At 41.5% G+C, this 24,733-nt stretch overlaps 1 protein-coding gene across 4 annotated transcripts in view; it reads right to left on the bottom strand.

The window, feature by feature from the left end:
• EFCAB6 (EF-hand calcium binding domain 6) overlaps window positions 1-24,733 on the bottom strand; it is a 474,908-nt gene that overhangs the window by 278,339 nt on the left and 171,836 nt on the right. For all 4 annotated transcript variants that reach the window (XR_004540188.1, XM_033953069.1, XM_033953071.1 and 1 more), the window contains exons 12-14: window positions 17,863-18,033; window positions 8,561-8,629; window positions 8,279-8,439 (exon numbers count right to left, since the gene is read on the bottom strand). Coding sequence is in view for 3 of the 4 variants with exons in the window: in XM_033953069.1 (XP_033808960.1) it covers window positions 8,279-8,439; window positions 8,561-8,629; window positions 17,863-18,033 (401 nt within the window). In the remaining variant the exon portion in view is untranslated. The remainder of the gene's footprint in view (window positions 1-8,278; window positions 8,440-8,560; window positions 8,630-17,862; window positions 18,034-24,733) is intronic.

Genomic DNA, 24,733 nt, shown 5'->3' with positions numbered 1-24,733 from the left:
CAGTTTGCGAGTAATGCGGTTAATGAGTGTTTTGCAACACAAACACTACAGCAAACTTTGACTCACAAGACGAGCGCCGTCCCGATAAACGAGTCCTCCAACACCACTATAGCAAGTGCTACCAGAATAGCTTCTCAGAGAGAAGAGTTAAAAGATACATGCGCCAGATTTCCCAACTTGGTCAACTCGTAACCAAGGAAACCCCGAAAGATACTTTATCCACAAAAGAAAAGTGCTTCACGTCACCCTCCCTTCGAAGCCCGCCTCCAAATTATCGTGCCCTCTCACCGCCGCGTGCACTTCTTTTTGGCAACCTCCGATTGGTGGAGAATGAGAGCTGGCGTTCGTCCCTGGATGTTGGCTCTGCGGGTGCATGCGCAGTCGAGGCGTACCGGATGGCGGCGTGGGTTGAAAGTGGCAAAGTTAAGCGGGAGAAATGAGGAGAAATCAGCTCAAGGATAAGGGGAGGGGGCGCCGGACCGACCTACCTTTTAGCCAGGAAGAAGACTGACTGGGACCGGCTTGTTGTTCCCCAGCCGCTGGCGGCAAACGAATTCTGTGCTGAAGGAGAGGGAACGCAGTCCTGAGACGACGCATGAGAGAATGACTAATAAAGAAAGTAAGCGCAAGAGGCAATCTGTGCCACTTCTACGGGCTGGGGGATGAAGTTGCATAGGATGCACCATTAAAGCAAAAGTGAGGAACAAAAGGGGTTACTTTGCATTTTTGGGTTGTGGAACGAATCGTCTAAGTTTCCATTATCTCCTATGGGGAAAGTTGCTTTGATATACGAGCGCTTTGAATTACAAGCATGCTTCTGGAATAGTCTTCCACTTCAGGTAACTGAGAGCAGCAGCGTGCCTGATTTTAAGGCCAAATGGGATAAACACGTGGGATCTATTCACAGAGAAAGGTAGGGGAGGGTCATTGGGGTGGGCAGACTAGATGGGCCGTGGCCCTTATCTGCCATCTATTTCTATGTTTCTATGTTAATTATGCTCGTAAACCAAGGTACTACTGTATACAGATTGAGATCTTTAAGTCTGTCCCCATACGTCTTATGACAAACACCACACACCATTTTAGTAGCCTTCCTCTAGACTGACTCCATCCTTTTATATCTTTTTGAAGATGTGATCTCCAGAATGATACACAATATTCTAAATGAGGTCTCACCAGAGTCTTATACAGGGGCATTAATACCTCCTTTTTCCTACTGGCCATACCTCTCCCTATGCAACCTAGCATCCTTCTAGCTTTCACCGTCACCTTTTCAACCTGTTTGGCCACCTTAAGATCATCTCATACAATCACACCCAAGTCCCGTTCTTCTGTTGTGTACATAAGTTCTTCACCCCCTAAACTGTACCATTCCCTTGCATTTTTGCAGTCCAAATGCAAGACCTTGAATTTCTTAGCATTAAATTTTAGCTGCCAAATATCAGACTATTTTTCAAGCTTCGCCAGGTCTTTCTTCATGCTATTCACACCATCCTGGGTGTCTACTCTATTGCAGATTGTGGTATCATCCGCAAAGAGGCAAATCTTACCCAACAGCCCTGCAGCAATATCGTTTATAAAAATGTTAACAAGAACAAGCCCAAGAACAGAACCTTCAGGTATACCACTGGCAACATCCCTTTCCTCAGAGCGATCTCCATTAACCACTACCCTCTGTCGTCTTCCACTCAACCAGTTCTTGACCCATTCCATTACTTTGAGACCCATCCCGAGGGCACTCAGTTTATTAGACATCTGTGTAGAACACTGTCAAAGGCTTAGCTAAAATCTAAATACACCAAATCTAGTGTATTCCCTCTATCCAATTCTCTGGTCACCCAGTCAAAGAAATTGATTAGATTTGTCTGACAAGACCTACCTCTAGTGAATCCATGTTGCCTCCTGTCCTGTAATCCACAAGATTTTAGAAACTTCACAAGTCTCTGTTTTAAAACATTCCACTAATTTGCTTACCACAGAAGTCAGATTTACCAGCCTGTAATTCTCTACTTCTTCCTTATTTCCACTTTTGTGGAGAAGGACCACATCCACCCTTCTCCAGTCCTCTGGTACCACTCCTGACTCTAAAGAAGCATTGTAAAGGTCAGTCAGCGGAGCCACCAGAACTTCCCTAGGTTCCTTCAGAACCCTCGGATGTATACCATTTGGCCCCGTCACTTTGTCTACTTTTATTTTAGCTAGCTCCTCATGAACACAACCCTCTGAAAATTGATCAGGATCTACCACTACTCCATCCCTATTCATGTTTGTCTTCTGTGGTCCCACTCCCTGTGCTTTAGCCATGAACACAGAACAGAAATATTTGTTAAGCAATTCAGCATTATCTTTATCAGATTCTATATATTTTTCCCCTTCACCTTTGAGTCTCACAATGCAACATTTGCACTTCTTCCTATCACTAATATATCTAAATAATGTCTTGTCTCTCCGTTTTATCATTTCAGCTATTTTTTCTTCCATTTGCACCTTTGTTTTCCTGACTATATGACCAGCTTCTCTTAACTTTTCCAGATATTTTTGCCTGTCTTCCTCTTTCTGCAATCTTTTGTAGTTTATGAAACTAACCTTATTCCTTACCTTCTCAGCTACTACTTTTGAGAACCAAAAGTAGTAGCTGAGAAGGTAAGGAATAAGGTTTCTTCCTCTTACTTTTCCTCTTACTTTTACTTACTTGCCTCACATAAAAGTTTGTGACCATTACAATTACTCCTTTCAGTTTTACCCACTGCATTTCCATTCCTTCAAGACATTCCCATCCAGACAATAATTATTTGATGTAATCCCCCATCCGAAAAAAGGAGCCTTAAGTTTTTAAAAGTCTAGAACCTTTGCGTTTAAATGAGCCCTCTCTAAACCCATCTTAATATTAAACCAGATGATCACCCACTGTAACATCAGAAACACTTTCCCCGTTTGTAAGCACTAAGTCCAGTATGACCTTATCTCATGTGGATTCCATTACCAACTGCTGGAACAGTTCTCCTTGTAGAGAATCCAGGATCTCCCTACTTCTAGAAGACCCAACAATAGGGATACACCAATAAACATCCGGCATGTTAAAATCACATATTAGTAAAACTTCCTCTTTTTTAGATATATTCTGAATGTCAACTATTAAATCTCTGTCCACTTCTTCCATCTGTAAAGGAGGCCTGTATATCACACCAATGTAAATATATTCACCATTCTCTCTTTCCAAATTGATCCACATTGCCTCTTCCTTACCCTGCAGATCCTGCAATTGTGTGGCTTTAATATGATCTTTAACATATAATGCTGCTACCCTCTTCCTTCTTCCTACCCTGTCTTTCCTGAACAGAATATAGCCCTGTATAACTCCATCCCACTATATTCAACTCATCTTCTTCCATCACAGCTTCTAGATCCAGAATCTTGTTTCCCATATTTTGCGCATTTGTATATATTGCTTTCCAGACATTGCCCCCCTTTTCCAATTCATGTAGAGACATTCAGTGATTTACTTACCTGAGGGCTTATACTCACCTGGGAGCTTTGATCATCCTGCCCCATCACTTCTAGTTTAAAGCCCTCTTCAATAGATTAGTCAGGCTGCTTGCAAAGACACTTATTCTCTGCAGCCCTTGGAAAATCATGCCATGATCCAGGTAGCCAAAATGCTCTCGATGACACCATCCATGTAGCCATGCATTCATCTCCAGGATGTTAGCTTCTCTGCCCTGGCCTTTACCCTTGACAGGGAGGATAAATGAGAATACCACCTGCGCATTTGTCTGCTTTGCCTTTTCTCCCAGAGCCATAAATTTACTTTTGATACATTCACAGGAGTACCTGGTAGGATCGTTAATGCCAACATTGATGAGCAGCATCAGATAATAGTCATCAGGCTTAATGAGTCTCAGCAAGCTCTCCATAACATCTTGAATTTTGGCATCTCGTCTGGTTTACAGATGGATGTTTCCATACCCCTCAGAAGGGGATTGCCAACTATCACTACCTTACACCTCCTAGTGGTCAAGGATCCAGTAATTTTTGGGATTTTAAGCTTTGGTTCTTCCTCTCCTTGGGATGCTCTCATCTCCTCCACTTCCAGGACAGCATACTGGTTCTTCAGTTTAAGGGCGTGGGGAGTCAAAGTACCAATCTTGCAGTGTTCAGTAATCTTGAATCCAGCTGTCTTCACTCAGCACAGCCTCTTCTTTTCCACTGCTGGAAATCTTTGATGCCTCATGAACCATTTCATCGATGTATCTCAAGGATGCTTCTCAATCTTGCCACCTCCTCTCTTTGTTCCTTTACTTCCTTCATGAGAGAGTCAAGCTGAAGACAGCTTGCACATGGAATCACTTCCTCTGCTTGGGTAACATTATCGGTTTACACAGAGACAGAAGTTATAATCTGAGCAGGACTGGAAAGAGAGCTTCTACTCATGGAAACAACATTTGTGCCTCCAGGCATAGGGGAGCACTTCTTGTGCCTCCTTGCCTGCTTACATTAGGTACCGCTGTGGCATTGTTCAAACACTCTGACTACCTTCTCAGTCATGAAAGAGTGCACTCCTTCAGAGCCAAATGAATGGCTCTCAGTTCCAGATGATTTATGAAACATCTGCATTCTGATGGGATCCACTTTCAATAGAGTGGGTAGCCACAGCAGTGGGATCCCAGCCACTAGGTCTGGTGTCCAACATGAGGGTCACCCATAAATTGAATTTGAGAAGCATGCCCCTCAAAAAGGCATCCCCTGGAAGCACCAATGTAAGCTATGCATTGCTCCCAAGGTCTAGAGAAGCTGCATCTGCAGGGAGTGGCTTTGTGGTGACCACCTGGAAAGAAGAGAGACCTGGTGTGACTGCATATGCATTCCTGCTCAGGGAACAACTTCCAGCGAGGCCATCATTGAGCCCAGTACCAGAAGGAAATGCCAGGCTGTGGAGAATCGGTAGATCCAGAATCTCTAAGATTTGCTTCCTGGGCTTCTATTTTCATGGCTTGAGAAGAAAAAAATATGGCCCTATGCCATCTCGAAGCAGACTCCCAAATATTCCAAACACCGAGTTCGCTGAAGGTGGATTTTTCGAAAGCTGACCATCTAACCAAGGCTCTGGAAGAGATCTACCCTCCTGTTCCACCGTGTGTTCTCCTTCCCTTTGAGAGAGGGCTCTGATAAGCCAATCACCCAGGAAATCTACACCTGGGTGCCCATCCATTATAGGTGAGCTGCTACAACCACCATCACCTTGGTAAAGGTGCTTGGAGCTGCACCCAACCCAAAAGGAGTTCCACAAACTGCAAGTGTCACTGAAGAATGTAGAACCTCAGATATCTCCTATAATCTGGAAAGATGTGAAGATACACCTCCATGAAATTTAGAGAGGCTAGGAATTATCTCAGAGCCACGTTCTTGTGTCCCTCTTGAACAATGACCAGAACCCATGATAAAACAAATTCTGTTCTCATTCCCTCCAGAAAGCCAGCAACCTCTCGTCTAAGTGAGGAGGGTCAGCCATTTCCCTAACATTAATGGGGACTCCTGGAGACTGAGACACCATGAGAACCCAAGGGTTTTTGGTGCCAGCAACTGCCAGATTTCTGTCTAGACCCCAGGAAGGGCCCCTGAGAAGAGTAACCTGAGGAAATTTGTCAAGATCTCCAAGAAGTAGGAAAACTTCTCTGCCGCCCCCAGCGGAACTGCTGTCCAAGAGGGTTTTAGGACGGCAAATTGCCACACTGGCCAAGAGAACATCCACACTTTCTGAGTTAATTTGCAGAAAGAAAAGCTGAAGAAGATACTGTTCTCCACTTTTGAAGGGGGAAGAGTTCATAGTTTTAAAGTTATAGCCTTCTGCAGAATTGCGACTATGGGGACTACTGCGACTACTGTACAAAATCCCATGTCTTTTCTAAAGAACTTGTCTTATTGGCTCTCTGGAGAATTACCACCATTGCACAATGGCTGGTCCCAATGAGGGAATTGGCTACATTTGAAATCAGGACATACCAACACATGCTTCACACTGATAAAAAGTGCTAAGTTGTCTTATGGTACAAGTTCTTGGAGTTGTGCCCTGCAGATGTGTAATAGTGTCCAATGATCTGGCAGGCAACTGGGGGGGGGAGGGGGGTTGGAAGAGAAGAAATGCTTGGGATCATTTGGGGGGTTTGTGTGATGAGAGTGTTGTGAAGGTCTATGGGTTGCCTAGGGTTGTATAAGGATTTATATGTTGGTGGTACAAAGGTTACAATGGGCAGTTGTAGATTGTTGTTATTATTTTCTGTCACTTTTTAAGCTGGCCTGTAGGTCTTATCCTTACTTATTCTGGACAGATGATACACTGTATTAGTACTGATTTTCTTGAACGTTATGTTACCTACTCTTAGGGTTACACTCCTTTTGCTTACCTGTCCCTTTTTTATAGTTCCTGTTCTGTAATGTATTGTTCTGTTTACTATTGTTACCATTTCTGACCATAGCAATAAGATAAAAAAATGTTAAAATAAAATAAAACAGGTCCAACCTTTGATCATATTATAGGCAGGTTATATGGGACCTACAGTGTAGTCATTTTGTAATACAATGAAGTACTGTAAAATGCTCTTGTAATTAAATTATAATGATTTTACTTATCAACTCAGCCTTACTATCTGGCCTATTTTCCGTACAAATGGGCACATTACCCTGACCCCACTACTGAAAAAAACTGATCTAGACCCACCCTCCCCTTCCAGCTATCGTCCTATAGCAAATATTCCTCTCTTGACCAAAATGCTCGAGGCTATTATATCGATTCAGCTCTCATCTTACTTAGAGAGATTCTCCATTCTATTACCTTGCCAATATGGCTTCAGACCCAATTTCAGCACTGAATCCCTGCTGGCCTCTTTAATCTCAGATTCAACAACTTCAATCTCGTAATAAGTTTGCTATCCTACTACAATTCGATCTATCTGCGGCATTTGATGTTGTCCACCACGATATCCTAATTTACCAACTTTCTGAGATAGACATTGATTCCACAGTCTTAGACTGGTTCTCGAAATTTTTACAATCCCAGTCTTACACTGTTAACATGAATGGAACCATGTCTTCTCCTTGGAGACCGCTATGTGGTGTTCCCCAGGGAACACCACATTCCCCTCTTCTTTTCAACATTTATATGTCTTCTTTGAAATTCTTCCATCTATCTCCCTTTGAAACTCTATTTACATATGCAGATGACATCTTTGTACTTCTTGAGATAGATTCGAACCTCACTAACCTTACCGAAAATATAACAGCTTGCATAACGAAACTCCAATCCTGGGCCCTCTCTGTACAAATGAAGCTGAATGAGTCCAAAACAAAACTACTCTGGCTTGGTCCACAATTAGATCAGTTACCCACGCTCATTCCACTACCTTCTGGTTCCACATTGCAGATCGAATTCTCAAGCAAAGTTTTGGGCATCATTATTGACTCTACACTTCCCTTTAATGATCATCTCAACTCTCTGGTAAAAAAAATGTTTTTTTAGTCTTCACATGTTGAGGAAAGTGAGATCCTGCTTCTGCCAGCAACATTTTGCTATCCTTGTACAATCAATCATTCTTTCCAGACTGGACTATTGTAATTCCATCTATCTAAGTCTAACCAAGAAAAATCTTCATAGACTTCAGCGGATCCAGAACACAGCGGCTATGTTGATCTTCGCAAAAAGCAAATTCGATCATGTTTCCCCACTTCTGTCAAAACTTCACTAGCTTCTGGTGATTTCTAGGATTCACTTTAAATGTACCTCCTAATTTTCAAGATCCTATATGGCATTCTTCCTCCCCTAATCCCACTATCCTGGAATTCTTTGAGACCTGACACTATCAGATCCGCCCACATACTTAAACTATCTTTCCCCTCATTAAAAGGTGTCATGTATGCAGGTAAATTAGGGAAATCCCTTTTCTTCACATTCACTGAGCTTTGGAATAACCTCCCTGCCCAGCTGCGGAACCTAGGCTCATTCCAATTATTCCGAAAGCATCTGAAAACCTGGCTTTTCTCCAAAACATAAAGCTATCTATTTAAAATGTAAAGCTAGCTATCCTCTTCTTAACCTCTAATTTCTTATTATGTCCTTCCCTCATTTATTGAATTACCTGTAAACCATGTCGAGCTCTATCTTTATGGAGATGATGCAATATACAAACTTAAGGTTTAGTTTAGTTTTAGTTAGTTTACAAAACCTTATTATGCAGAGAAAACTGAGCTCAAAATATTTGTATCTAGTAAATCATGCGTGACTTACTTTTTAAAGTGTTCTTCAGTGAGAGATGGGTGATAGGCATGTAGAATTTTTCTGAAACGATTCCTACTAATAACTCCTGTGCTTTTGGAGTCATAAGCTTGCAGAGTTTTGTAAAAGAACTTCCATCTGTCAGCAATCTTATCACAAAGGATGTTCTCTACCTGTATTAAGTTTTGAAAAAAGCGTAATATTTAAACACCATTTTACAGAAATGATTCAATGAATTACAATGCAATATTCTGTTTTTAGAGAAGAATTAAAGATATTCATCTTATTACATACTGTATCCCAGGCCAGAACAGGAACTTCTTTCTTATCTGGCTTTGCTTCACTTAGCCATGTATACTCCACCTGGATGAAAAAAGAAGAATAAAACATTAAACAGTCATATCAAGTGACAAGATATTTTTTAGATACATCAATGATAAAAAGTGCAAAAGTGGTATTTTGAGACTTAAAGGTGAAGGGGAGAAAAATGTAGAAGAGGAGAATAACACGGGGACAGGTACTCGTGGTTATCTGCAGGCCAGGGCCAAAGTCTGCGGGGACAGGGACTGAGCTCACATTAACAGGGCAGGGATGGGGACAGGGGCAAACTTTGGCACCAAGTCATTCTCTAAAAACTTTAGACTAGCATCAACATGTAAAAACTTAACACATCTTAGACAATTGACAACTGAATTCAATTGCAGGAGCTTCTTTTGCATTTAAATGAACTACTGCTAAATTACATCATTTGTGTCTTCTCTGCCATTGCTTGAGTCTTGTCTGCTTATCCACAAACCCTTCCATCATGTGCCCAGCTGCTCAAGAATCTTACTGTTACTGCAACAGATCCATTGCTACTTGCATCAAGGAACATTTCCAATATTTAAAAGTCAATTGTTTTCCTGTTTATCCACTACACAGTTTAGGTTCTTTTCTACACCAATGTCTGAAAGACAATCCAATTACCTTCCCATAACCAGATTGAAATGGAAGACTATTTGTGATTTATAAACTGTTGTACAGAATATTGTTCCTTTTTATTCGTTAACAAAAAGATTAAAATATAAAATCATAAGTGTTCTAGGCTTGTGCAATTGAGGACATAGTCTGTGGAGACAGGGTGGGAATAGGAATAGAGCTCACAGGGATGGGGCAGGAAAAAAGACAGAGCATGCTAGAATGAGACCATGAGGATTGGGACAGAGGTCATGAGGATGGGGTGGGAGCAGGGATAGTTTGTTCCCATGTCATTCTCTGTCAGTGATCACAAACTTGCGGCCTGGGGGCCACATGTGGTCTGCCAGGTACTATTTTGAGGCCCTCGGTATGTTTATCATAATCACAAAAGTAAAATAAAATAGTTTCTTGATCACCAGTATGTCTCTTTAGCTATAAAATACTATATCATTATTAAGACTTGGCCAAAAGGAAAGATTTATAAACTATAAAGAGTTTTACCTCATGCAAAATTGTTATTTCTTTAATAAGACATTAACTATTTTTTTCTGAGGCCCTCTAAGTACCTACAAATCCAAAATGTGGCCCTGCAAAGGGTTTGAGTTTGAGACCACTGCTCTATGTAGAAGCTGATAGGCTGAATTGCTTAACAAATATTTCAGTTGTGTATTCAAAGCTGAAGCGCCAAGAGCAGGACTGCAGAAGACAAACGCAAATAGGGCTGGAGGTATGACCGATTTTCAGAGGATTGTGTTCATGAGGAGCTAGCTAAACTAAAGGTGGACAAAGCAATGAGGTGGGATGGTGTACTTCAGAGAGTACGGAAAGAACTTAGGGCAAGATTCTCAAAACTAAAATCTGTCTTTCACATGCTCGCCAGCCGGTTTAGTGTGCATGTATTTTAGCGGCAGATTATCAAAACAGCTTACTTAGATCTTTTCTGAGTTTTCTAGCAGTCTCCGATACTGCCATGCAAATGTAGTACAACAAGGTCATTAATATTAAAATGATCACTCCGCACGATTCTCAATAATTGCCTATTGATTCTCCAACCTCGTTATGCCACATTTATGGTCAACATTTGTCAACAGATCTGAGCTGTCGTTGATTTACTTTCTGATCAGTGCTTGAGCTCTGATTGGCTCAGGCACTTACAGGGAAGTAAGGTTTGACAGCTCAGATTGCCTCATGGTTCGGTTTTTGGGCCTGTTCTTTTTAACATTTATGTAACGATATTGATGAAGGGCTGTCAGGTAAGATTTGCCTCTTTGCAGATGATCTCAAAATCTGCAATAGAGTAGGACATAGTGAAGCTTGAAGAATGGTCTGAAATTTGGCAGCTAAGATTTAATGCTAAGACATATAAGGTCATGCATTTGTGCTGCAAAATCCTGAGGGAGTGGTACAGTTTAGGGAGTGAAGAATTTTTGTACATGAAAGAGGAGCAGAACTTGGGTGTGACAGTATGTGATGATCTTAAGGTGGTCAAACAGGTTGAAATGGTGACAATGAAAGCTAGAAGGTTGCCAGGGAGCCGAGAGAGAGGTATGGCCATTAAGAAAAAGGAGGTACTGATGTTCCTGTATAAGATTCTAGTGAGATCTCATTTAGAATATTGTGTACAATTCTGGAAACCACACTTTCAAAAAGATATAAATTAGGATGGAGTTGGTCCAGAGTAAGGCTACTAAAATGGTTGGTGGTCTACGTCATAAGGTATATGAGGACAGGCAAAGATCTCAACATGTATACTTTGGAGGAAAGGTAGAGAGGGGAGATATGATAGAGACATTTGAGTACCTACTTGGCATAAATGTGCATGAGGCGAGTCTCTTCCATTTGAAAGGAAACTCTGGAATGAGAGGGCATAGGATGAAGTTAAGAGGTGATAGGCTCAGGAGTAATCTAAAGCAATACTTTTTTTTTATAGAAAAGGTGGTAGATGCTTACAATAGTCTCCCAGTAGAGGTGGTGGAGACAAAGACTGTCTGAATTCAAAAAAGTGTGGGACAGGCACATGAGATCTCTTTGGGAGAAGAGGAGATAGTATATGCTGTGGATTGGCAGACTGGATGGACTATTTAGCCTTTATCTGCTCTTCCTATTTTTATACGGAACGATCAAGATTTGGTAAAATTTAAATCACTATTAAAAACATTTCTTTTTAATGATGCTTTTAATTCCTGATTTTTTAATTATTGTTTTTCCTAATGTGTTTTCCTATGTTTAATCTTTTATAAAACGAATGTATTTCATAACCCTATTTTTACCCAATGTTGTATAACAAGTCTTAACCTTTGTAAGCATTGTAATTCCTAAAGTTTGTTTTGTTTGTTTGTTTGTTCTCTTTTAACGAAATTTGATTTGTACATCGCTTTGAATTAGAGAAAGCGATTAATCAAGAATAAATAAGAAACTTGAAACTTGATTGTGTTTCTATGAGTATTCTGAATCACTGTCTCTCCTAGAACAGGGGTTCTCAAACGAGTCCTCAAGACACATCCAGCCAGTCAGGTATTTAGAAAATCTGCAATTTTCTACACTTAAACATTCTGCAACATTTACACTCAAATGAGGAAGTGCGTGTAAATTTATCTCAAGTATATTCATTGTGGGTATCCTGAAAACTAACTGGCTAAAACTGGGTTGAACATCAGTGTCTTAGAGGGATATTTCTTTAAACTATATTGTTAGAATAAAGAAATTATGTACTTACCCTGTAAGCTCTTTTCCAGTAGATAGGTGAAACACTCTAGATCAGGGATCTCAAAGTCCCTACTTGAGGGCCGCAATCCAGTCGGGTTTTCAGGATTTCCCCAATGAATATGCATGAGATCTATGTGCATGCACTGCTTTCAATGCATATTCATTGGGGAAATCCTGAAAACCCGATTGGATTGCGGCCCTCAAGGAGGGACTTTGAGACCCCTGCTCTAGATCATAGTGTTATTTCCCCTTACTCGCATGAGCTGCAGAAAAAATCCATTCCAGCTTTTTTACTCTGCCTCCAGAGTACTTCACAGGCTAGTTTAGCGCCCTCTGGCAGTCAGTACCCAAGCATAGAGAGACACACCCATCTGTGAAGTAGAGGCACCTGAAACGACAGGCTAAACTATTGTTCTGCTCAAACAATTAAACAGTATCGTTAACTGCCAACAGAGACATCAAAGGAGTTCAGATATACAAACTCTTCTTAACCCCAAAGGATTGACCGGTCTCCAAGAAACAGATTGGATAAGCAGGAGACTGAAATCTGAATCTGAAAACAGGCACAGCAAGGACAGGGTGGGGGGTCTAGAATGTCTCACTTATCAACTGGGTAAGTGCATAATCTTTTTCCAGTGCAACAAATGCAGTCCCCCAAGAAAGCTAGATGGACTTACTGCACCGGCCCTTAAGACCGAGGACCCAAAGGCCGCAGCAGCCACTCTATAGAACTTGGCAAACATGTGAAGAGAAGACCACGTCGCCACCCTGCAAATCTCCTCAGGAGAAATGGATCTAGCTTCAGCCTACAAAGAAGCTATACTCCTGGCAAAATGTGCCTTAACAGAAATAGGGGACCGCTGCCCCGCAAGAATGTAAGTGGACGAAATGGCTCTACAGATCCACCTGGAGATCGTAGCCTCAGAAGCGGGAGAACCTCTCATAATACAATGAGCCAGCACAAACAGGTGGTCAGAAAGCTAAACTCAGTGACCTCCAAATAACAAAGGAGCAACCTACGCACTTCCAATTTCTTCAGCAGAAGCAGACGATCCTGATGTATGAAACTCGTCAGCTGAACAACAGGCAAACACACTTTCTGATTGACATGGAAAGCTGAAACCACCTTCGGCAAAAAGGAAGGAACTGTCCGCAGGGAAAATCGGGCGCCACCAGAATGATGCAGCCGAGGTAAGTCGCAATCCTCCAAAGGACCCGGTCGATCAGCAGCCAAGGAGGAAAAACATATAGAAGAAACTCTGGAGGTCACAGTTGCTCTAGACTAGAGCATCGAGTCTCTCACTTCCGGGCTCAAATCTGCGACGAAGAAGCATGGTGCCTTCTTCTTTTGGCCCGTGGCCATGAGGTCAAGGCGGAGCTGCCCCAAGCGTCTCATGATTGACCAAAATGCCTGCTGTGCTAGGGTCCATTCGCCTGAATCCTGAGTCTGATAGCTGATGAAGTCTGCTTGAACGTTGTCCACTCTAGCCACATGCACCGCCGTCAGTGCCAGGAGATCATGTTCTGCCCAAAGGAAAAGAAGTCGAGCCTCCTGAGCCAATGAAGAGTTCTTAGTTCCTCCCTGACAATTAACATAGGCCACTGCCATCATTGATTGACCACTTATTTAATGATGGAGTCCAACAGCCCTGAAGAGGATGACAACTGCAGTGAGCCCTACTCTCTCCCCTAGCCATGAAGGCTGGCTTCCGTGGTTACTACAATCCAGGAGGCAATGCTTAACAGAAAACTCAGGAAGAGTGATTGAGGATGAAGCCACCATGTAACTCACTGGCCTCCAGAGTCCATGGCAGTCTCAGCTCTAAGACATCTCAGTGGGGTGCCCAATGAGAGAGGAAGGCATTCTGAAGAGGACGCATATGCACCCTTGCCCAGGGAATCACATCCAGCGTGGCAACCCTGGAATCCAGAATCTGTAGGACGTCCCATGCCAAAGAGGCAGCCATCTTCAATATCTCTAAAAACTGCCACCAGTTTCTATTTCTGAGCCTCAGATAGGTAGCCAGCCACCATATCGTAAAGAACTCCCAGGTAGTCCAGCGACTGCGTGGGTGTCAGATGGCTCTTCTTGAAATTGACAATCCAGCCCATGTCTTCAAGTATGCGGAGCACTGTCGCTACTGTAGTGCGCCCCTTTTCCAAGGGTGCTCTGAGCAACCAGTCGGCCAGATAAGGGTGAACCTGCAACTCAGATGAGCCACTACTACCACCATCACTTTGGTGAAGGTCCAGAAAGCTGTTGCCAGCCCAAAGGGCAGGGCTGAAAACTGATAATGCTGATCTAGCACATGAAATCGCAGAAACTTGCGGTGATCTGGAAAAATGGGAATGTGCAAATTCATCTCCATAAGATCCATGGAGGCCAGAAACTCCCCCGGAGCCACTGCTGCAATGACCTACCACATGGTCTCCATCAGGAACCAAGGAAGCTTGAGAGCTGGATGGATGTGCTGCAAAACCAGAATCAGTCTCCAATCTTTTGATCCTCTCTTAGGAATGATAAAGTAAACAGAGTATCTGCCTGAGCCCGAATGTTCGCTTAGCACCGGCTCTACTGCTCAAATATCCAGCAAGCGCTAAACAGCAGCCTGGACTTATTGAGATGTGCTCCTTAGAAGATGGATGTTTCCTCAATTTAGACACTTGATGCCATGGTGTCCGAGATCGATTGCCTGATGGAGTTTGAGAGCAGTGCCCAGACTGGGCTGAGGCTGGGTGAATTGAAGCAGATTTTTTCATTAAGTGTGACTGCAGCAACACAGTTCCTTCTGCAAAAGCTCTCTCAGCTGATCTTGTAGCGATGGTGCTGATACCAATACCTGTAAGGGTACTGTAGGTATAGTCTGCATCGGGTGATGAAGTTTTGGGGACTTTGGTGCCAAGGCATGCTTCAGAGGAAACACCAATTGTAAAGATGGTGATCTTGCATCAGTGCATCGTTGCTTGGCGTGTGACGATGGTGATGATGCCTGGGACAATGCTAATGCCTGTTCAGAGGGGGAAAGATGTTTATGCATTTTAGCTTTTTTTTGACGTTCCCCTGATGCAGATTTTGTCAATGTCATCAGTACCTTTGTTAATGCTGGTGTCAATTGATGTTGATGATCACTGTTGGAGTCTCCAGCCATAGTCTAGGCCAGTGGTAGGCAAACTCATTAGTCAAAACAGCCAAAATCATCAGTTCAATGATTAAGATTTTTTTTGAGAGCCATACCCCGTGCCCACTTGCACTACGATGGCTACTTCAACCCGACTGACATCCCGCTCACCCGGACGTAGTCGAAATCGATTCGTGGCAGAGCCTAGAGAATGAAAGGGGAAAAAATTTGTCTCCGTCCCTGCCCCGTCCCCATGAGCTTGGTCCCCATCCCCGCAAACCACCTGATCCCATCTACACAAGCCTCAAATAGTTTTATACTGAACTTATTATATTAAAGTATAAAAAGAAACAATATTCTGTACAACTGTCAATTTATAAATCAGTGTCTTGTCCCCACTCTCTCTTCCCCATTTCATCCTCAGCCCACTCTCTGGAGTACTGCATTCAATATTGGTCGCCATACCTTAAGAAGGATATGGCATTACTCGAGAGGGTTCAGATGAGAGCGACACATCTGATAAAAGGTATGGAAAACCTTTCATATGCTGAGAGACTGGAGAAACTGGAGAAGAGGAGATTTAGAGGGGATATGATAGAGACTTACAAGATCATGAAGGGCATAGAGAGAGTAGAGAGGGACAGATTCTTCAAACTTTCGAAAAATAAAAGAACAAGAGGGCATTCGGAAAAGTTAAAAGGAGACAGATTCAAAACAAATGATAGAAAGTTCTTCTTTACCCAACGTGTGGTGGACACCTGGAATGCGCTTCCAGAGGATGTAATAGATCAGAGTACGGTCCTGGGGTTCAAGAAAGGATTGGACAATTTCCTGCTGGAAAAGGGGATAGAGGGGTATAGATAGAGGATTACTGCACAGGTCCTGGACCTGTTGGGCGGTCGCATGAGCGGACTGCTGGGCACGATGGACCTCAGGTCTGACCCAGCGGAGGCATTGTTTTCTTATGTTCTCTCTCTCTACTTCCCTTCAGCACACACACATAAAAAAGCAAGCAATTTTATATCATTTTCATTCTATTCATTCATAGAAATTAAAGTCTAAATAATGCCAGCCACATAACAAAACATGATTTTACAAAAAAAAATTCCCTGCACAGTCAAGCCTGCAAGGATTACTAGATGTCTTTCAGCAGCTCCCCTCCCTCCCTCCCCCTTACCTTTATGGCCAAGTCAAAATGAAATAATGCCAGTCACAAAACAAACATGATTTTACAAAAATAATTCCCTGAACAGTCAAGCCTGCAAGGATTACTAGATGTCTTTCAGCAGCTCCCCTCCCTCCCTCCCCCTTATCTTTGTGGCCAAGTCAAAATGATCTACCAACAAAAATTTTTTAAAAAACACAAAGCACACTGTACGCAGAGAAAATGTTAACTATCATTTATATTCCGCGGATTTTCAAAAAGGTCAAGGCAGATGACTTTATGCAATGTCACCTCAGTAACAACTATACAAAAATAGACAAATATACCCCTCCCTTTTTATTAAACTGCGATAACGTTTTTTAGCACAGGTAGCTGTGCTGAATGACCTGCGCTGCTCTTGATGCTCATAGGCTCCCTGCACTAAAAAACGTTATTGCGGTTTAGTAAAAGGGGGCCATAGTGCAAAATATAGACAACAGATATAAATTCTCAAAACGGACACATTTTGATCACTAAATTGAAAATAAAATGCAAAATATAGACAACAGATATAAATTCTCAAAACGGACACATTTTGATCACTAAATTGAAAATAAAATCATTTTTCCTACCTTTGTTTGGTAATTTCATCAGTCTCTGGTTGCACTTTATTCTTCTGACTGTGCATCCAATATTTCTTCCCTTCTTTCAGCCTCCTGTATGCTTCCTCTCCTCCAGACCTCATTCCCTCCCCCAACTTTTTCTTTCTGTCACCCTGCCCCTTCTTTCTTTCTCTTCATGCCCCCTTTCTTTCTGTATGTCTGTCTTTCTCTCTCTCTCTCTCTCTCTCTCTCTCTCTGTGCCCCATTTCTTTCTTTCTTTGTTTCTTCATGCCCCCTTTCTTTCATTCTTTCTCTCTCCATGCCCCCTTTCTGTCTGTCTCCCTTCTTTCTTTCTGTCTCCCTGTCCCCCCCTTTCTTTCTCCCTGCCCTCCCCAAGCCACCGCCATTGGGGAACATGCTGCCACTACTGCCATCGGGGAACAGGCCAGTGCCGAGTTCTGAGCTCTCCCTGCTTCCCTTCCCCGTGGGGCTGACCAACTCTCACCACCCAACGTCAATTCTAACATCGGAGAGGAAGTTCCGGGCCAGCCAGGTAGCAATTGGCTGGCTCAGAATGTCCTCTCCAATGTCAGAATTGACGTCGGGTGGTGAGAGTTGGTTGGCCCGCAGGGAAGGGAAGCAGGGAGAGCTCAGAACTCGGTGGCAGCCTGTTCCCCAATGGCAGTGGCTTGGGGAAGGGTTAGGATCTGGATTGTAAATTAATATGGTCATTGCTGCTGCTGAAACGGGGCTTTTTGTTTCTAATTTTCACACATTAGGAATAAAAAAAATTATGAAGAGAGTAATTTTTAAAGCTTTTTACACACAGTTGTCTGTCTGTTTAAAATGCCTCATTAAAAACTGTCCATTCCTCTCTGTGGGAAAAAGTATTCAACACTAGTCACTAGTGGGGTATTTTCATGCAATAGCAACAGAAGGATTCAGGGCAAAAGGAAATTGGGGGAGAAAAGGAACATGCAAGGCTTTTACTCAAAGTAGTTGAAAATGGATGCAACAAAACAGATGCTACATTCTAAAAATTGCACTGAAAATGGCTAATGCACATACCGGAGGCTCTTGTTCTTCAAACAGTTCAAGGAAATGGAAGTAATTAACAAAGCCAGTATGTCCTGGGTCAAGGATGATCATTAGCTCCTTGAATTGCTGATCACTTATGCGAACCATTACACAATCCACAATGCGACGTAGTTCCTTTCTAGAGATTTTTCCACTTTGATTCTTAAAACAAATGCATATACATTAGTATGGAAGAAAATGAACAAGCTTAATTTATTTTATAGAAATGTTATGATAAACAAAAGTTCATCATTTGTATAGCTTGACCTACTACTACAACTACTAATTATCATTTCTAAAGGCATACACAACACTGTACATCTAATATGTAACAGATGGTCCCTGCTCAGAAGATCTAACAATCTAATTTGGACAAAAAGGACATATAGGGATTGGGGAGTTTCTTGCAGAGAGGATGGACATAGGTATCTTACGGTGAATGGGAGTTAGGATTTGAAAACAACCTTAAAGTGGGCTTTTAGCTTAGATTTGAATACTGCTAGAGAATGCTTATATAATGATTCAGGCGGTCTGTTCCAGGCATGCAGTGCTGGAAGATAAAAGGAACGGAGTCTGGAGCTGACAATGGAGGAGAAAGGTATAGATAGGAGAGGTTTATCCAATGAACGGAGTTCACGAGTGGGAATATAGTGGGAGATAAATGACCTGAGATATAGGGGGGGGGGGGCTACAGGGTGAATGCACTTTAAGTCAGTAAGAGGCGCTTGAACTGTATTTGAAAATGGATTGGGAACCAATGAAGTGACTTCAAGAGAGGGGTAATGTGAGTATGGCGGTTCTCATGGAATATAAGTGATGCAGCAGAATTTTGAACGGATTGAATAACAAAACCTCAGAATCCCAGTGAGGATAGGGTATGGGAAGATTAGGTACTTGCCTTGATAATCTTCTTTCTAGTAAATAGGTACATCATTCCTGAACTCTTAGGTAGTCAATCCCTTCCCACGAGATTCTGTGTAGAGAGCCACATTATTCAACATCTACCTCGCATCCTTAGGTCACCTACTACAAAAATTAAACTTAAAACACAGACGATATATCCATCCTAATCCCCTTAAATGACATCACAAATGAAACTATAGATAACCTCTCACACACAATGATAGAAATTGAAAAATGGACCACCAGCTTCAAACTAAAACTAAACACAGAGAAAACAAAAGTCTTTTTGGCAAGCCCCAACAACAAAATAACGAAAACATTGTTAAAAATAAACGGCCATGAATATCCAATCGCCAAAACCATAAAAATACTGGGCATCACTCTAGATACTCACTTAACCATGACTGACCACACAAACCTACTGGTGACGAAATGCTTTTACATGCTGTGGAAGCTAAGGACTATTAAAAAATACTTTGACACAATATCATTCAGATTACTGGTGCAATCGCTGATCCTATCTACCCTAGATTACTGCAACATCGCCTACCTGGGCATCCCAAAAAAAACAGTACAAAAATTAAGATTAATGCAAAACACTGCAGTTCGCTTGATCTTCGGACTGAGAAAAAAGACCACATTAGCCCCTATTACAAGAAATTACACTGGCTACCTGTGGAGGCGCGAATACTGTTCAAATTTGCTTGTATCTGCTTCAAGCAAGTCTGGGGCCTAGCACCTTCCTACCTGCAAACACACTTCACTCTACACGTACAACCAGAAACAAAAACATCTTTGCATACCCAAAGATCACAGGCTGCAAATACAAATCCTTCCTAGACAGAACCTTCATGTTCCAAGCAAACAAGACAGCAATCATGGCTAGGAAACCACATAAATAAAGCCAGGCAAACCTACAACACATTCCGAAAATCAATTAAAACCGTTCTATTTGACAAATTCCTTGCTTAATGAGATCACCTCTCTCAGGTTTTTGGTTTTTTTTTTTCACCTTATAACCCATTGTATTATGTAACATCTTTCTTCTCTCATGTATTCTTGCACCATGTTTCTCCAATTCATGATGTAACTTCCTTCTTCTTGCATTTTGTAATTCGCTGATTGTCCAGCCTTCTTTCTATGTGAACCGCCTAGAAGTCAGTTTGATTATGGCGGTATAGAAAAATAAAGTTATTATTATTATTAACATTTTTCTTTTTTGCTTCGCCTCCTATCACTCTGGGCTGTCCTGCAATTCCTCAGTTCATATCAAAGCAGATGGCTGGCCCTAGAGAGAAAACATAAAAGGAACGGTTATGAGGATACTTCCTGAGAAACAAGTCTGATCTGCTCATATCACATAACACTTAAGACATGAACCATTGAAACATATAACAAGATGGAACAAACTAGCCACTCGGGTAGATGGCTAATTCGTTCCACCTTGTTATATGTTAGGGTTCTGAAGGATACCCCTGTATTTCATGAAATAGCAGTGGTGTTCTCTATCCCTGTACTTACAGGATAAAGGAAATAAATAAGATATCCAGACTTCCTAGCATGTCTGAAGCCGTAAGAAGGCAAATTAACATCTGACATGGTGGACTTCAGGAATAATGTGCCAATTTACTAGAGAGAAGATTATCAAGGTAAGTACCTAATCTTCCCTTATAGTGCAATAGGCACATCATTCCTAAACTCTTGGGATGTAGCAAAGCAGTCCCTGGAATCAAGGGTGGGACAGATGAGCCCGCTGAAAATATGGATGATCTGAAAGAGAAGTCCAATATGGCCATCACATCCATCCTGTAAAATTTCATAAATGTATGGAAGGAGAGCCATGTGGCTAATCTGCAAATCTCTTCAGGAGAAACTGCTGAAGGCTCCACCCAGAAGGATGATAGTCTCCTAGTTGAATGTGCCTTTAAGATTATCGGAGTCTGCTTGATGCTCCCAATGTAGGCTGAAGAAATAGCCATATGAATCCACCTTGAAATGGTTGCTTTAGGAGCTTGTCGACCCTTAATGATTCAGTGCATCTAAAGCACATCATTTTAAATCTAAAAATGTAATAGAACAAAGTAACGAACTCAAGAGTAACAAATCATTAAGACCACATGACATCTACCCAAGAGTCCTTAAAGAGTTGAAATGAGAAATTGTTAATCTGCTTTGAAGGCATAAATAAACAGAGGACATAATTTGAGGTTGAGGGGTGGTAGATTCAAGAGCAATGTTAGGAAATTCTACTTTACGGAGAGGGTGGTGGATGTCTGGAATGCGCTCCTGAGAGAGGTGGTGGAGAGGAAAATGGTGACAGAGTTCAAAGAAGTGTGGGATGAACACAGAGGATCTAGAATCAGAAAATAATAGTAAATATTGAACTAAGGTCAGTACTGGGCAGACTTGCACAGTCTGTGTCTGTATATGGCCATTTGGGGGAGGATGGGCTGGGGAGGGTGTAGATGGGCTGGAGTTTGGCAGTTGGAACCCAGGCACAGTACCGGTTAGAGAATTGGATTCTTGCCCAGAAATAGCTAAGAAGAAAAAATAAAAAAAATTTAAGTTGAATCAGGAAGGGCAGACTGGATGGACCATTCGGGTCTTTATCTGCCATCATCTACTATGTTACTTATAGATTGCACCTGTAAGCACACAGAGATAATCCGACAGTAGAAACTTAGTCATCACTTCTAAATAATGAAGCTGCACTCTGCAAACATCTAGCAATTTTAGGACTTTGTTCCTCTTCTAGGATCCCGAGGGCGTGAAGGCAGGTAGCTGTACTTCTTGCCTGAAGTGAAAATTAGATACTACTTTCAGCAAGAAAGATGGTACAGTATGCAGTATTACAGCAGACTCCAAAGTTCTGAGGAAGGGTTCTCTGCATGAGAGTGCCTACAGTTCTGACACTTCGAGCTGAAGGGATCACCACTAAAAATGCTGCTTTAACCATAAAGTCCATCAATGAAGCCTACTCCAGAGGCTCATATAGAGTTCTAGTGAGTGCCCACAGGACAAGATTAAGACTCCACAATGGAAAAGGGTGTCATTTTCATCAATCACCTAGAGTGCATCTAGTGAGATCATCAAGTTTGCAGATGACACAAAGCTATGCCAGGCAATCAAATCGCAGAAGTGAGGAACTCCAGAGCGACTTGAGTCAATTTGAGAAATGGGCAGATAAATGGCAGATGAAGTTTAATGTGGAAAAATGCAAAGTGATGCACTTAGGCAGAAAGAATAAGGAACACAAGTATAGTATGTCAGGTGCAACTCTGGGAAAAACCGAACAGGAAAAGGACCTGGGTGTACTAATTGATAGGACCCTGAAGCCATCGGCACAATGCACGGCGGCAGCAGCGAAGAACGCAAATAGAATGCTAGGCATGATAAAGAAGGGAATCACGAGTAGATCAGAGAAAGTAATAATGCCGCTTTATAGAGCAATGGTCAGACACTTGGAATACTGCATCCAACATTGCTCTCCATACCTAAAGAAGGATATAAAACTGCTGGAGAGGGTGCAGAGATGAGCAACGAAGCTAATAAAAGGTATGGAGAACTTGGAATACGAGGAACAACTTAAGAGACTGGGATTGTTCTCCCTTGAGAAGAGGAGACTGCGAAAGGTAATTGCATAATCCACAGTTCTAGGATTTAAGGGTAAGCTAGATGTACATCTCCTTAAGAGTGATATGGGGAAGGGGAAGGGTAAACTAGATGCACATCTCCTTATGAAAAGCTTAGAGTGATATGGGGACTAAAACTATGCCAGGGTACACCTGGCGGGGCCTCCGCGTGCGTGGATCGCCGGACCTGATGGACCTAAGGTCTGATCCGGAGATGGCAATTCTTATGTACTGGAGGACAAAGGCACAAAACCATCTTCAGAAACCTGGCCACATCTGGGTGTGAGGACAAGGTCTTCTTGTGCACTTGAGATTTGAAGCACAAATGACCCACTATTTGAACTTTAAGGGAGCCAATCGCCAGGCCTTTTTTTAAGTCCCTCCTGCAGGAATGCTTAGGAACAAAGAGATCAGAGCTGAGACCAGAATATCACTCTTCTGTGCACACCAAGTTTCCAAGTTTCCAAGTTTATTAGTTTTTAATAACCCGATCATAAAATGAATATCTGACCGGTTTACAATTATATAATAATTAAAAAAGAATTTAATATAGAATAGAGAGAAATAAAAAGAGTGTAAAAGAGTAGTTAGAGTGAACACGTATGATATTTACAGACAAACTAGAAAGTGAGGAAAAATGGGGAGGTGGGAAAAAGTTACATAATTGTAGAAGGAAAAAAGGATATAGAGGGAAAAGGGGATGACACATAAGGGGTGGGGGTAAAATAAAAAAGAAAGTGAAAGTGGAAGTGGACTGCTCTAAAATAAAATAAAAAAAAAAAAAAAAAAAATTATATTATTATTTTATGATTAAGATTTATCGTAGGCATCTTGAAAAAGGAAAGTTTTGAGATTGACCTTAAATTTTGGTAGTTGTAGTTCATCGCGAAGATATTGAGGGAGAGAGTTCCATAAGGTGGGTGCTGTTATTGCGAAATTAGTTTTTCTAGTGTAATAGGATTCTTTTAAGGATGGTATATAGAGAAGTTTTTGATCAGTAGATCTTAAAGAACGAGGTGAACTTTGGGGTATTAATAATTTATCAAGAAATGAAGGTAAGTGAGAGTATTTAATTTTGAAAGAGAGGAGAATAATTTTATAGGTTATACGGTGAGTGATCGGGAGCCAATGAGCCTCCTTAAGGAGAGGAGTGACATGTTCGAATTTGCCTTTTTTATTTATTAATTTGATTGCTGTGTGTTGTATGAGTTGTAAGCGTCGAATTTCTTTTTGAGGCAGACCATTAAGAAGGGAATTACAGTAGTCTAAATGTGAGATGACTAATGAGTGGATTAGAATATTAATTGAATCTGTATTTAGAATAGTACTGAGAGAGCGGATGATACGTAATTTGAAGAAGCAGGTTTTAACGACAGAACTTATGTGGTCATGATAAGAAAGCGTACTGTCAAAAATGACACCTAATAATTTTATATGATTTTTCATAAGTAATGGGATAGATTTAATGTAGATAGTTCCTGGTAGTGATTCTGAAGTTTTAATCGGGAGAAGAAGACCGCAGGATTTTTCAATATTGAGTGAGAGTTTGTTGGAAAGGAACCAATCACTTAAAATATCTAATTTGATATTTAGATCTATAATATCTGAAGGGTTTGATGTATTGATTGGATAGAGCAGCTGTATATCGTCTGCGTAGGCGAAAATTGAAAATCCTATTGATTGGGCTAGAGAGAGAAGAGGGGATAAGAAGATGTTAAAAAGTAAAGGAGACAGAATTGAACCTTGGGGCACTCCAAACGTTTGAGTTACCGAAGAGGAAGTTTGATTATTTGAAGAAACTATAAAGTTTCGGTCGTGAAAGTAGGATATAAACCATTGAAGAGCATGACCTGTGATATTACAATCCGAAAGTCTAGCCAAAAGTAGGGAATGATCTATGGTATCGAAGGCTGCTGATAAATCGAGAGAAATTAATATAACGGATTTTAAGTGATCATGAAAGTATTGTATGGTTGTAGTAAGACCAAGTAGTGATAGTTCAGTAGAATGAGAGGTGCGAAAACCGGTTTGATATGGATGTAGGGCATGAGTTTGATCAAAAAATTCTGATAGTTGGGAATGAATAATTTTTTCAGTAAGTTTAGTAATTAATGGTAAGTTAGCAATAGGACGGTAGTTGTTAGGGAGGGAGGGATCTGTATTATATTGTTTGAGTTTTGGAAAAACTAAAGATGTTTTCCATGCGATAGGAACGGAGCATTCCGAGAAAGATTTGGAAATCATTTCTCGTAGAAAGGGACCAAAGAAAGAAAAATGTTTTTTAAGCAATAGTGGGGGAATGCATTCCATAGTATTGTTAGGGGAGT

Source organism: Geotrypetes seraphini, chromosome 7 (genome assembly GCF_902459505.1).
Source record: "Geotrypetes seraphini chromosome 7, aGeoSer1.1, whole genome shotgun sequence".
Taxonomy (NCBI): Eukaryota; Metazoa; Chordata; class Amphibia; order Gymnophiona; family Dermophiidae; genus Geotrypetes; species Geotrypetes seraphini.
This window is presented reverse-complemented; position numbering and strand designations above follow the sequence as displayed.